The 15,378-nt window shown below is 41.8% G+C and overlaps 1 protein-coding gene across 1 annotated transcript in view; it reads left to right on the top strand.

Annotated features, from left to right (window-relative positions):
• The window catches only part of sspo (SCO-spondin), a 417,885-nt gene that overhangs the window by 264,009 nt on the left and 138,498 nt on the right, over positions 1-15,378 (top strand). Inside the window, exons 75-78 of the mRNA XM_051928802.1 lie at positions 607-706; positions 793-1,013; positions 6,870-7,019; positions 14,648-14,814. Of these exons, the coding sequence (XP_051784762.1) occupies positions 607-706; positions 793-1,013; positions 6,870-7,019; positions 14,648-14,814 (638 nt within the window). The remainder of the gene's footprint in view (positions 1-606; positions 707-792; positions 1,014-6,869; positions 7,020-14,647; positions 14,815-15,378) is intronic.

The raw sequence follows: 15,378 nt of genomic DNA, 5'->3' as shown, positions 1-15,378 counted from the left end.
TCTCTTTATAAGCTTCAACTGGTCCAGAATTCAGCTGTCCGCATCATTACTAGAACCCCTTCTATTCACCATATCACTCCCGTTTTGCAGCAGCTTCATTGGCTTCCATTTAAGTTCCGCATTCAATTCAAAATTCTTCTGTTAATTTTTAAGGTTCTCCACAACCTTGCCCCTCCATATCTGTCTGACCTCCTCCATGTTGCCATTCCCTCCCGTACCTTTAGATCCTCTTCCTCCATCCACTTGACTGTCCCCTTTGTCCATCTTACCACCATACTCTGGAACTCACTACCATCTGAGCTTAGAAATATTGAATCATTCTCACTTTTCAAATCTAAACTTAACTCTTTGACTATAATGGCTCTGTCTGATTTTAACTTTTGTATTTTAGTTTTGTTTATAATGTGTGTTTTATCTATTGTTTGGTGTCCTTAAATGTTTAGAAAGGCGCTTATGAATAAATAAAATGTATTATTATTATTATTATAAACTCAAGTCAGAATTGGACTTCAAAGCAACCCAAATGATCACCTTTTAGACCTTCTGAGTTAGCTTTCAAGTTTAACAAGTCTAATCCAAACTGGACTTTATTTCTTTTTATCTCAGATGGCTCTGGTGTGAGGAATGGAACTTGGGTCTGGCCGGAGTCAAGAGTCTGGATGTACAGTGAACCTGGGGAGACCATCTACACTGCCTGTCAAAACTGGTAATGTTCATTTCACACTCAAAGCCATTCTTCATCCTACATGACATGCACAGTCACAGGATCTCAATGCCATCCTTGTCCTACAGCACTTGTGAAGAAGGCCACCTTTACTGCCAGTCAGATCCTAGATGTCGCTTGGATGGCAGCTGGAGCCCGTGGTCCAAATGGTCACCTTGCACTTTAACCTGTGGCAGTGGCACTAAGTTCCGATATCGTGATTGTAGCAACCCTGCGCCACAAGGAGGTGGGAGAGGTTGTTTAGGAGATGCAGAGCAACAGCATAGCTGCAATGCGTTCCCTTGTGAAGGTATGTGTGCTACTGGGGATATCTTATTTCTTTTATATTGAGGTTGTGTTTTTTGATAAAGTATCTCTATTTTCATAGAAGTCTTGGAGTAGGAAATGTTCAATGCTGTGACTTCTGGCTTTCCTGGAAGGTTGCAGGTTCCAATCCAGTTACTGCTAGAAGGATTGAACAAGGCCCTTAACCTGAAAATTGCTCTAGGGGTGCTGTACAATGGCTGACCCTGCTCTGTGACACCAAATGTCATGCAAAAAGACAATTTCCCCTCTGGGATTAATAAAATGTATCATCATCAGCAACACCGTTTATAGATCAACTGTATTTTTATATATTTTTCTAAGTCCAAATATTGCCAAGGAAATGATAATAATAATAAATTTTATTTACGGTGCCTTTCATGACACTCAAGGTCTCCTCACGGAGTAAAACAGACCCTTAATAAAATCCATGGTAATTAAACAGTAAAGATTAAAATAATTAATAAGCAAACTATAAATAAACAATACTAGTGAAATCAGAATTGACGGAGCAAAAATGGACAACAGTAAGTAGCAGAAATCATAAAGAACAGTTAGCTCACAGTGCAAAGGCCTGTCAGAATAAATGGGTTTTTAAAGCCATTTTAAATTTTGTAATGGAGCCCAGATTTCAGATGTGGAAGGGTAAAGTGTGGGTGTGGCAACAAAAAAGGCCCAGCTGGGACAGTCAGTAAACCTGCCGATGAGGACTGCAGGGAATGAACAGGAGTGTAGGGGAGAGTGGGGTAAGTTGAGCCATTTTTTACTTAGGCTGTCCTCTAGGCAAGGGAAAGTGACATGTAAATAAAACCAAAATGTCTACATCTTTTTCAGGATGTTTCCCGTCAGTGGAAATGCTAAGAATGCATACATGACATATGAAAAAGAAAATGTGACCTCTTGAAAAAAAGTGGTCTTGTGGATCAACTTGCCCCAGCTTAGGGGTAAGTTGAGCCAAGCCAGGGGGTAAATTGAGCCACCTGTGTGTAAGCTGACCAATATACTTTTTTCCAGTTTAAACCTGATTGTCATTTTGAATTATCCTAAAGGAAACTTTAAACTATATATGAATAAGTCAAATGCAAGTGTACTGTTCAAAATATTTTAATAAAAATGATGATATAACAATTGAACACTATCAACAGTGTAGAACAACTGTAACGAACTTACAAAAAAGAATAGGCCTCAGTGGCGTAGCGTAGTGGGGGCGGCAGGGGCGGTCCGCCCCGGGCGGCACTTTTAGGGGGCGGCAAAATTTCACAATAAATAATAATAATATCTTGTAAAAATTTGAACCATACCTAAATAAGGGAGCGGCGGAATTTTCCTCCGCCCCGGGCGGCTGACACCCACGCTACGTTACTGATAGGCCTACTGTGGTTTTCCTTAACTATCTACTATTCTATTTTCACTTCTTTTTCCTCATTCTTTTGTATGAATCTGAATTGTATGAATTCTTTTTGTATGAATGTAGTGTTGACCTGTCAATCTTTCTCTCTTTTGCTGCTGCTCTTATGGATTTTCCTGCCTTGACTTCAGCGGCTGCTCTCTCCATCTCTTCAAGGGGTGTTGAACCCCAGTCTGTCTTTCTGCTGTATTTTCTTGGCAAAAATATTAGGGGGAAAACAGCTATGTAATACCACAATAAAATATTTTTTGACATTTTAAACATAATATTACTTGAGCTTCAAGGTGGGGTAAGTTGAGCCAGTGGTTCAACTTACCCCAAGGCATCTGGCTCACTTTACCCCACAGCCACCACTTTGGAAAAAGTTACCGTAGCTTAGCAATTCAAGCTAACCTTTAGCTAAATGGTTCACATGGTTTAATATGCTAGTAAATCATCAACATGTATGGTATTAATTTTTAGGCCTGGATAAATTAGCTTTCATGTTACAGTCAAAATAACTGAAATGCAAAAAATTTACTATGTCAAGGCAAAAACAGGTTTTTGTGAATAGAGCATACTTAACACACTACCACAAGCTTCTTTCAATCACAGGGGCAGCAAAATGGAGGGTGCTTTCAAAATGTATGGTCACATGACAACAAATCTGCACTATTGCCTAGATACAGGAGGTGGCTCAACTTACCCCATTCTCCCCCTAAGGGTGGAGGAGGTCAGTAATGTAGCTGGGGGCCACGTTATGTAAAGTTTTAAATGTGAGGAGAAGAATTTTGAAACTGACGCGATGAGCCACAGAGAGACAATGGAACCGAATTAGGTGAGGTGTAATATGGTCCGCTGTTTTGGGGTGCGTGATGATCCTGGCACCAAAGTTTTAAATGAGCTGTAATCTGTGGAGGAGTTTATTCAGGATGACAGAAAGAATACCATTACAGTTGTCAATGTGGGACGTAACTAAAGCATTGACTAACACCTCTGTGTTATAGTACCCTCCATAATATTTGGGGGGGAAAACACATTTTTCCTGTATTTTAATTTTGCTCCTCTCTTCCACTGTTTAATATTAGAAATCAAACAATTCAGATGTAATTAAAGTGCACATTGCAGACATTAATTTAAGAATATTTGCATACATTTTGGTCACACCATGTAGACATGACAATACTTTCTGTACATGGTCTTTCTATTTCAGGGCACCATAATGTTTGGAACAATTGGCATCACAGATGTTTGCAATTCCTCAGGTGGGTTTTATTGCTGAATATGAAAGCCAAAGAAGCCATCACGAGGCAGAAAAATTAGAATAAAACCCTTTGATACATCTGTAAAAACTTAAGATTAACTAAATCAACTGTCTGGAATATCATTAAGAAGAAAGAATGCACTGGTGATCGCAGTAATTACAAAGGAACTGGTAGGCCAAGGAAGACCTCCACTACCAATGGCAGAAGAATTCTCACTATGGTCAAGAAAAAGCCCCAAACGCCTATACGACAGATCTGAGACAGTATTCAGGAGACAGAAGTGGACGTGTCAGAGACGACTATCAGAAGAAGACTTCATGAACAGAAATACAGAGGCCACACTGCAAGATACATACCACTAGTTAGCCACAAAAACAGTTTGGCCAGATTACATTTTGTAAAACAGAACTTAAAGATCCTTGAGGATTTTGGAAAAAGGTTGTGTGAACAAATGAAACAAAGATGAACCTGCAAGACAGTGATGGCAAGAGCAAAGTGTGGAGACGTGAAGGAACTGGCCAAGATCCAAAGCAGACCACCTTATCTGTTAAACATGGTGGTTGGAGTGTTATGGCTTGGGCATGTATGGCTGCCACAGGTCCTGGCACACTTCTATTCACTGATGATGGAACTGCTGAGGGCAGACACACAATGAATTCTGAGGTGTAAAGAAACATCTGATCTGCTCAAATTCAAGTAAATGCCTTCAAACTCACTGGATGGTGCATCATCCTACAACAAGATAATGATTCAAACATACTGCTGAGGTTTATCCAAGCTAAAAAATGGAAAATTTTTGAATGGCCAAGCCAGTCACCCGATTTAAATCCAATTGAACAGGCTGAAGAGAAAACTTAAGGGGACAAGCCCCTGAAACAGGCAGGAGCTGAAGATGGCTGCATTAGAGGCTTAGCAGAGCATCACCAGAGAAGGTCCTCAGCACTTGGTGACCACTATGAATCACAAACGTCAAGCATTAATTGCATGTGAGGGATATTTCGACAGATTCCTAAATATGACGGATTTAATAGACTTGTCATTGCTGTGTCCCAAACATTATGGTGCCCTGAAATAAGAAGACCATGTAGAAAAAGTGTTGTGATTTCTACATGGTGAGACCAAAATGTGTGCAAATCTCCTTAAATGAAAGTCTGCAATGCGCACTTTAATCACGATGTCTGAATTGTTTGATTTGTAATTTTAAACTGTGGAGCAAATGGGTACATAAAGGACACATGTGTCTCTGTCCCAAACATTATGGAAGCACTGTAGATGCGGGGCCACGTTGTGTAAAGCTTTAAATGTGAGGAGAAGAATTTTGAAGTGGAACCAGTAAGCAACAGGGAGCCAGTGGAGCCAAATAAGATGAGGCACAATATGGTCTGCTTACTTGTTGTATGTGATAAGGGCAACAGAGTTTTGAATGAGTTGTAATCTATGAAGGACTTTATTCAGAATGCCATATAGAATGCCATTACAATAGTAACTATGGAATTGATTAACACAAAAGTGCTACGTTGTATCATCCATCCATCCATTTTCCAACCCGCTGAATCCGAACACAGGGTCACGGGGGTCTGCTGGAGCCAATCCCAGCCAACACAGGGCACAAGGCAGGAACCAATCCCGGGCAGGGTGCCAACCCACCGCAGACGTTGTATCATTGCAGGACAAATTCCGGCAATATTCTAAATGCTGTAGAAGGTAGTTTGGGAGATACTTTTTATATGCAGGGCAAAGGAGAGAGTGCTGCCCAGGATTACACCAGGCTCTTTATGGGAGTGGAAATGGGTACAATACAGTCATCAAAGGAGAGGGTGAAAGTGTTGTACTTATCAAGTGCGGATTTAGAGCCTATGATTAATAATTCAGTTTTACTGTAGTTTAGTGTAAGGAAATTGATTGTCATCCAGGTCCTTATGTTCTGGAGACAAGAGGTGAAGATAGATAGATAGATAGATAGATAGATAGATAGATAGATAGATAGATAGATAGATAGATAGATAGATAGATACTTTATTAATCCCAATGGGAAATTCACATACTCCAGCCGCAGCATATTGATACAATAAACAATATTAAATTAAAGATTGATAATAATGCAGGTAAAAAACAGACAATAACTTTGTACAGTGCCGGATTAACCAATAGGCACATGTAGCATATGCTACGGGCCCCGCAATTTCGGGGGCCCCCAAATGGTGGACCCAATATTTAATGAAAAAGTGTAGCATTGAAAAACTGGTCTTTAAAAATATTATCTTTATGTTTTTAAACTGTAAATTTCTTACACAACAAAACTTTAGGGGCCCAACACATAAAATTCACATAAATATTATAAGATTCTTATTATAATCGAGACTAAAATAATTATTTAGTCCGGTTTGAACTGTTCAGAATCTAAACTTCAGATGATGCAGACCAAAAGGGCCCCCAAATTTGAAATGTGCTACGGGCCCCCAAAGCTCTTAATCTGGCCCTGACTTTGTATAATGTTAAATGTTAACGTTTACATCCCCGGGTGGAATTGAAAAGTCGCATAGTTTGGGGGAGGAACGATCTCTTCAATCTGTCAGTGGAGCAGGACAGTGACAGCAGTCTGTCGCTGAAGCTGCTCTTCTCTCTGGAGATGATACTTTTTAGTAGATGCAGTGGATTCTCCATAATTGATAGGAGCCTGCTGAGCGCCCGTCGCTCTGCCACAGATGTTAAACTGTCCAGCTCCATGCCAATTAAAAATTAATTAAATTATTTTAATTTAATTTAAAAATTGGAAAAGCCTATGTAGGTTTGGTGGATAGTTAGAGCTGAGCATACCAACGGAAATGAATGCCATGATGATGGAACATATTACTAAGGGGGAGAAGATAACTGATGAATAGGAGTGGACCCAGCACTGAGACACGTGGAGCGCCCTGGGTGACTGTAAAGCTCTCAGAACAGAAAGTCTTGATTTGGGACAAAATGCTCTCTTTATTAAATATAGGAAGAGAACCTTCAGGATACACACAGAGCTCTCTTAACCCCATATGCAGAACATTTCATATGTATGTTACCCCTGTAATGTCTATTATAAGTATGGTACATTTTACATTAAGGACAAGTTTAGACAGCCATTTTTGATTGCAAAGTATTATTTATCCAAGTTGTCAGAGCTGCTTCATTGACTACAGAGCTGTTTCCTTTACAGATTCCGAATCTTGGGGTGAATGGTCAGCTTGGACAGAATGCACTGTCACCTGTGGTGGAGGAGAACAGATCCGAAGACGCACATGCCGATATTCCGAGTGCAAAGGACTTACTCAACAGAGCAAGGCATGCAACACTCACGTGTGTCTTGGTAAGTTCAATGTCATAAAAATTGTAAAATATACTGTATATTTTTTTTAGGTGAGCGGCTTAGACATTTTGTTGCTTCTTTTCATGGTTTTCTCTCGGTATCCTCCTGTTGCACTTGATGCTGCTGCTCTTGCCCATGGCTTGTGTCACCAGAGATAAAGAGAACCTTATGATTCACTGACAGAAAGAGTTAATATTCTGTCTACGCTCTCTGCCATGTGATAATGATGCTGCCAATTGGTCTTCATCAACAAAAATGGCTGTTTTTGTGTGTTCAGCTGAGACTTTCTCTTTTATAATTAACCACGAACCCCCCACCCCAGAGGTTTATTTGCTTTATCTTGTTTTCTTCTCCTCCATATCTTAATTGAAGTGTTAATGGACTCTGTATTGTCATGCTTTGTTTTACTGTGGGTTTACTGTAGTTTCATCATGTTAACTGTAGTATGGCTTGGCAATTTAATGTCCCTGCATTATATAAACGGATTTCTGCATGTGTGCTGTGCCTGTATTCAGTGATGGTTGCTATGCAAGACTAAGCTGAAAACATCGGAACGATATAAATTACTATATTATCATGGTGTTGAGTGAAAATCACCAAGTTAATTTTTGGATTCTCTTGCACAGACAGACCCAATCTGCTTAGGCATTGATTTTGAGTGATTCATGTATTGCTTGTCACTCCTCAGTACTCAAGAGCTTCAATATGAACAGCACATGGGTGTCCCTGGATATGTTCTAGACCTAAAGGCCACCTTGGTTCCTGAGAGTAATCTAGACAAATGGAGGCTGATACGCCAAGGCTAGTGCCACATACTAACCAATGACGTATAACTGCCACCTTAAGATTGTTAAACACACTCTCCTAATTTCCACAACCCTGGTCTGCACATTGGAGGTGGTCCCATTACGTTCCAACCCTGATCTTGTAAAGGGATTCATTACTGGGTGAGATATTTCATGAGTCAGGCCTTTAAATATACCAGTCCCTAAAATCATCCTTTTCTATCCCCTTATCTTCCTTTTACTTACAACTTAGATTCATCTTTAAAGCTTATGGGGTTCCAATCTCTTCTACACTTGTTTCCCATCCTTTGTATAATTTCTCACTTACTTTGTCCACTGGTTGCAAACCAGTGTCTCTATTATATGCCAGTGTTTTTTAATCAGGTGCGCTGTGGAAATAATAAAGTAGCTCACCTTGATCTGAACCAGATAAGGACAAGCTCCGCAGGTGGTCGAGGCCTGTTTGAGGAGGACAGGGGTACCTGGAGAAGCTGGCATTAAATCAGACCCACGATCACTATGTTGCAAGCAGAGCACTTAGAGCACCTTTCGAGTGTCTCCTGGCTGCTAGAGTCCATCTGCCTGGATGTGTGGTTGCCAGAGTCTCACAGGACATGGTGGATAGTTGGCATATGAGTACCCTATGAGGCAGAGAGGGACGGGCAAAGTGACAAAGCAGCTGGGAGATGCAAGTAAAGTGCTCACTAAGTGCGAACCCTGATCTCAGAGCTGATGTTTTACCAGCTTCTCTGGTAGTCTCACCCCTTCGGACAATCGAGCACATGTACTGTATGATACGGTTTGCTGTGTCTCCCAGCATAGTCTCAAGAGCATGGAGGAGGAGATATTTATGAGATATTTATGGTTACAAAAACTGTGCCACCACAAAAAAAAGGTAGGGAAACCCTGTTATATGTAATGATTTGTAAAACATCATATCACCCATTTTTAATTAGTCAGTGCAGCTCAGATTTTTCTCCCACTCCTTCAATTTCATGGAATTTAATTCTGAAAAACATCTCATTGGTTTGAAGGAATCCTTATCATCAACAAACTCAATTGAACGATTATATGTTACACACCTCCCCCCATAAGAGACATGCTTGGGGATTGTCCTCTGACCCAAATTGTCATTTTAGCTCCCTGCACCCCAGGTACTTTTATACATATTTTGGGACTGTCCATCTGTGTTTAGTTTTTGGTCTGAGGTATCTGATTTTCTTACTTGCGTTTTCATTATTAACACCCCTTACTTCCTCACATTTTCCTACTTCTAGACATTTCCTCTTATCCAGTAGAGGCTATTTGTATTAGGGACAGTCGCTGCCAGACCTCCTAATGCCTCTCGCTGGTAATCTCCTGATTCTTTTTCTCTTGCTTTCTGGAAGTCTTCCTTTCTTAATTTGATCCTTTTGGAGTTGTCGGCGGGGAGGATGAATGGGGCTCTTCTCTATATATATAAAATCCAACGTCTGTCTCTCTGTCTGTCTGTCTGTATGTCTGTCCACTTTTCACGTGAGAACTACTTCACGGATTTAGATTGGGTTTTTTTGTAGAATTTGCTTGAACATTCCAGTTGATTTTGCGACTTCTCTCATCACACTAAGTATCATAGTTTGCTTTCAGGAGCGATATATTTGCACGAATCCGAGAGAGAGGCTGCAGGCCAAGGGGAGGGGGAAGTGTGACATCAGAAGTAGGGAGCCAGGCAGGGCCCTCCTCACTCACGCACCAGCCTCCATTCGAATCGGTCTACCTCTGGCCACGTTTTGGAGCGTACCTTGCCTCAGCTTAGCTAGCAATACCTGTTTGTTTATTGATTTTTAAAGTTTGTCCTGTTTCACTGCTACACGGGCGGAGCCACGGGGGACAGCTAATAAATGGACAGATACGGTACAGCTGGTGCACCAGGGTCCTGGCCGCAACCCTAATCCTTAGCTTTTTTTTCTTCGTAATGGAGTTGATGCTGTGCTGTTCCCTCACTTGCTGGTCCTCATGAGCTCCCTTATTCTTTTGTTGTCACTACCAATTTGAACATAGCTGGGTTTGGGTTGGTTGGGTAGGGAGTGGGTGCCAAGCATGGCATTTTACCTTATTGTGATTACTGTCAGAATGGTCTTTAAAGAGTTTGCTATCTATTTCAATAAAAAATCTGATAAAAAAAAAAACAGATTATCTGATGGGAATGTTTCCCCTCAGCCGGGCAACCCTGTGAGGAAGAAAGTGACAAATCTCCCCCACATCACGTGCCTTGTATCTACTTTATTATACAGCTCAAAAAATTAAGGGAGCACTTAATCACTGCAGTGCTAACACCATGTCAGTGAAGCTTCAGTGATATCAGTTTCACCTGCTTTGGTGCAAATGAAAGTGACAACAGGTGCACTGGAGACGCAACAGCAAGGCACCCCCCAAAAAGGGAATGGTTTTGCAGGTGGTGGCCACAGACTGTTGCTCTCTCCTTGTCCTCCCTGACTGAGTCTTCCCTAGTTTTGCATTTTGCTAGTGTCCTTCTCACTACTGGTACCTGCAGCCAATTCAGGTTGCACAGGTAGACCAGCTCCTACAGGATGGCACATTCATACGTGATGTCACAAGAAGGTTTGCAATGTCTCCCAGCACAGTCTCAAGAGCATGGAGGAGATACCAGGAGGATGATCATTACATGGGGATAGCTGCAGGACATGTGGGCCAGTCAATGGCATCAATGCCTTCATTATCCAGCAACTACCTACACGCTGTGGCCACATATGGCCTGGGCATTTTCCTGCACCAGGAGGAAACCAGGGCCCACTGCACCAGTGTAAGGTCTGACAATGACTCTGAAGATTTCACCCCAGTACCTAACAGCAGTTTGAGTACCGTAGCCTAGCACGTGTAGGTCTGTGCTAACCCTCCAAGTATATGCCTCCCCAGAACATCACTGACCCACCACCAAAAAGGTCATGCTGAATGATGATGCAGGCTACATAGCATTCACCAAAGCATCTCCAGACTCGTTCACGTCTGTCACATGTGCTCAGTGTGAACCTGCTCTCATCTGTGAAGAGAATGGGGCGCCAGTGGTGGACCTGCCAATTGTGGTATTCTCTGGTGAATGCCAATCAAGATGCACGGTGATGGGTTGTGAGCACAGGTCCCACTAGAGGACATCATGCCCTCATACCACCTTCATGGAATCTGCTTCTGACAGTTTGGTCAGAAACATACACACCAATAGCCAACTGAAGGTCATTTTGTGGGACTCTGGCAGTGCTCCTCTTGTACCACCTCAGACAAAGGAACAGATACCGGTCCTGCTGCTAAGTTGATGCCCTACTACCACCCTGTCCAGCTCTTCTCGTGTAATGGCACGTCTCCTCCTCCTCCATGCTCTTGAGACTTGTGACTTCTTGTGACATCATGTATGAGTGTGCCATCCTGTAGGAGCTGGACTACCTGTGCAACCTGAAACGGCTACAGGTACCAGCAGTGACAAAGACACTAGCAAATTGCAAAACTAGAGAAGAATCAGTCAGGAAGGACAAGGAGCAAGCAACTGTCTATAGGCACCACCTTCAGAACCACTCCCTTTTTGAGAGTTGCCTTGCCGTTGCCTCTCCAGACGTCACTTTCATTTGCACCAAAGCAGGTGAAGTTGATCCACAATCGCTTGTGCTTCTGTGGAAGAAACCTCAGAAGAAGACAGGGATAGTTCAAATCAATCAGCTTTTTATTCAGTCACAGATGAGTATGTGGATTCATGCATTGCAAGGCAGAAGAGCAAAGTTCTGTTTTTTCGATTGGCTTTTTATATTTTCTTCTTCCTCCCCCTTCCCCTTATTTAACAAAAATAAACTATCATTTACTTAAGCATTTTATTTTATTACGCTAAGGGGCCATCTGTTTCTTTTTTTTTTATTTTTTGACTTGTCAGATAGACCCTAAAGAAGGAAATGTCATCTTTTTAATAGCTTTGTCAGCTATTAACCCTTAGTAGCTTGCAGGCAGTTCATTTTTCTTTCACACTTCCTAATGGGACAGAGTGATATCCCTGAAGCTTCACTGACTTGGTGTTAGACTGGGATGATTAAGTGTTCCCTTAATTTTTTTGAACAGTGCACTTCAACCACTGAAGATACGCAAAAGCAAAGTAGCATTTATTGAAAACAGTGTAATAACAGCTGATGAAAATAATGGAATATGTAAATATAGAATATCTGTTTATAAACTTCTAATTACAAAATGCACCCTTGCTTCAAAGTAAGAAGCAGCAAAAGAAAAATTCTTTAAAGACAAGGAAACTGAAGATTAACAGCAGATCAAACATCGGTGTTAAAAAATGAGTGCTATCCAGGGCCGTTTGTTTAAATTCAGCGATAGGATGAATGTGTGGACTGCGTTCTTCCAGCCTGATAGGATAGAGTCTCTCGATGGAAATGGAGTTTTTCTCCCCAATATGTCTCTCTATCTCTGTTTCTGATGCCCGCCTTGGTCTCTCAGATGGGCCGTTCTTTCTGCAAAAAGCCCACTGGGGGTTCTGAATGTTGTGATGTTACACACTGCTCCTCAGGTGATAGAAAGCTCTACCTAATAGCTTTGACCCTGTGTGCTTTATCTGTGCGATCTCTTACTGTTTCCAATTCCCTTTACTGTTAAGTCGTAAACTGTCTGGTCATTCTAATCTTAGATAACACTGCACCACAATTTTTTTGAAACGTTTTGCTTCCTGAAAAGATTTTGCTGATTGTGACAGTACCTACTGGTTATGCACAAATGTAGTTTTGGTTTTACTGCATAACGTAGGAACTCTGAGAAATAGAAATTTATATGTTTACTGACAATAACGTATTCAGTCACATTTATGTTTCACATAAGCTATTAAATTCAACAGAATTAAGTGTTTTGCTCCTGATTTTCTTTTGAATTCAATGTCTGGTGCATCATGTTGCAGTGTCCAACAGTAGTCAGCAAGCATTGACAGATTCCAGTTGCCCTGGTATCGTTTCTCTATTGTAGGATTGTCCTGGTGAAACCTTTCACCGTGTTCGTCACTGACAGCACCAAGATTTGCGGGGAAGAAGTCCAAGTGTGAGTGGAGGAAATGAATCTCGAGTGACACGTTGCACTTCATTGTTTGTATGCTTTGAGAAGTTTGTCTACCACCTGAATGGAGTTTGGGGCTCTGTAATTGCCCAGAAAATCATCATCAACGTCTTTGAAGGCTTTCCAGGTGATTTTTTCCGGCCCAACTAACAGATCTTCAAACCGCTTGTCACTCGTAACATGTCTGATCTGGGGGCCAACAGAAATGCCCTCTTTGATCTTGGCATCAGTTATTCTTGGGAACATCTGTCTTAAATAAAGAAAACCTTCGCCTTTCTTGTTCAGTGCTTTCACGAAATTCTTCATGAGTCCCAGTTTTATGTGAAGAGGAGGCAAAAATATCTTTGCCAGGTCAACAAGCGAATCACGTGCCATATTTTTCTGTCCTGGAACTAACTTTTTACGGAGTGGCCAGTTCTGTCGAGAATAGTGCAAGTCTTTGGCATGGCTGTCCCATTCACAGATGAAACAACAGTACTTTGTATAGCCGAGCTGCAGTCCTAGTAACAGAGCAATGACTTGAAGATCTCCACAGATATTCCAGTTGTACCTGCTATACTGGACGTACTTCAGTGACAGTTCCATATTCTCATACGTTTCTTTCATGTGTGCTGCATAGCCAACAGGTACTGAAGGATAAACGTTGCCATTGTGTAGCAGAACAGCTTTCAGGCTTAACATTGACAAATCAATGAAGAGACGCCACTCTTCTGGGTTGTGATCACAACCCAAAGCCGAGAACAATCCTTCAATGTCACAACAGAAACAGAGACTGTCGACTTGTGCAAAAAATTTGGTTTTATCACGATGTCGGCCCCAAAACTGAAGATTTCTCTGAAACGGTATGTGATGATATTCATGATCAGCACCCAAAAATCTATAAGAAACACCCAACAGTGTTCAAGAAGCAAAAACTTTATTGTGTAGTGACACTGTGGCAGATGGCCAGGACCCATGCCCGGTCGGACGCCCCTTTGACACTGGATCCGGGGGAACAGTCATGGGATGCACAGTACGTCCCCCGGAACACTTGGTGGCAGTCCCCCTGGGTTGCATCGGGCCCAATATTTTGGAACACCAGAGCTCATTTTTGTTGGGTTCCACGGCCACCACCAGGGGAAGCTGCACTGCCTAACAAAGCTGACTGGGAGGAGTGATGGAAGAGGAGTGATTTTTGGGTGTTTTTGGTGTTTTCTTTGGTGGTGTTTTTGGGACTGTGTTGGGCCTGTGGGACACGGAAAGACGTGCTCCACGGCTGAAGAAAAATTAAAAACCTTTTTGTTTATTTTTATATGTGCCTCTGCTGTCTGTCTGTGTTTGGTCGATGCCTATATAGCGCCTTTGCCACAACACTTACATAACAATAAAAGTAAGTATGAGTAGATTTAGGAAACATCAAGCAGCATTGTTCTGTATAAAACAATCCCAAAGAGTTCATTTATAGATCATAGCAGTCCATCTAAGCAAAAACTTGTAACCTAGACAGAATGCAGTTTGCCTTTAATATAGTGTCTACAGTTCCAAAATTATGATTTTGTTCCTTCAGGAGAATTACCAAAACAAAGAATAATGTCCTACGGTTTAAATGTGTTTCTGGATTGTTTTGCTACAGATTTTTTTTTTCCTGAGGTTACATGTCCATACTGGTTTACTTTCGGAAAGTCAAAGAGAACATTCTGCCCTCCAGCTGCCCATCTTGTATTTTCCATATCAATTGTAAATGTTAACAGGTACTGACATGTCTACTTCTCCATGCAGATGTTGGTTGCCCACCAGACCGCCTGTATCGTGAATGCCAGCAAGGAGAAGGATGCCCCTATAGCTGTGCACATGTCAGCCTCAAAATGAGCTGCTACAGTGACAGCTGTGAAGAGGGCTGCCACTGCCCCGTGGGCACATTTTTCCACAATCACTCCTGTGTGACGGTAAGAAATGCCTTTACAGAGTTATGTAAATGGAGGGAAGCTCTCATTTGTGAAGACCAGAGGATGAGCTGAAGGTGAAAGCTGAGGGATTTCTGTCTGTAATACAAGTGTCACATCTGAAGGCTAACAAAAAAAATGAAACCAAGAATGTGACGTATCGGCCCATGAATATCCCCGATTAAAGCTATGATGTTTGCAGAAGAATACTGCCAGCCAATGTTTAATTATGTGGAATGAAATTGAAGAGAGTGGCCTGGTGGTGCAGTAGTAGCGCTGCTGCATTGCAGTAAGGAGACCAGGGTTCACGTCCCGGGTCCTTCCTGCTTGGAGTTTGCATGTTCTCCCCCATTTGTGTGGGTAGTCTGAAGAACTGCGATGATAAATTGGCCCTGATGTGTGCTTAGTGTTTGTGTGTATGTGTGTGTTCGCTTTGTGATGGATGAACTGGTACTCTTTCCTGCTTTACCCCTAGTGCTGACTGGGATAGGCTCCAGCACCCCCCACCACCACCCTGGCCTGGACTAATTGGTTAGAAAATGACATAACATGAATTTTAAGAATCAT

Source organism: Erpetoichthys calabaricus, chromosome 6 (assembly GCF_900747795.2).
Source record: "Erpetoichthys calabaricus chromosome 6, fErpCal1.3, whole genome shotgun sequence".
NCBI classification, from domain to species: Eukaryota; Metazoa; Chordata; class Cladistia; order Polypteriformes; family Polypteridae; genus Erpetoichthys; species Erpetoichthys calabaricus.
This window is presented reverse-complemented; position numbering and strand designations above follow the sequence as displayed.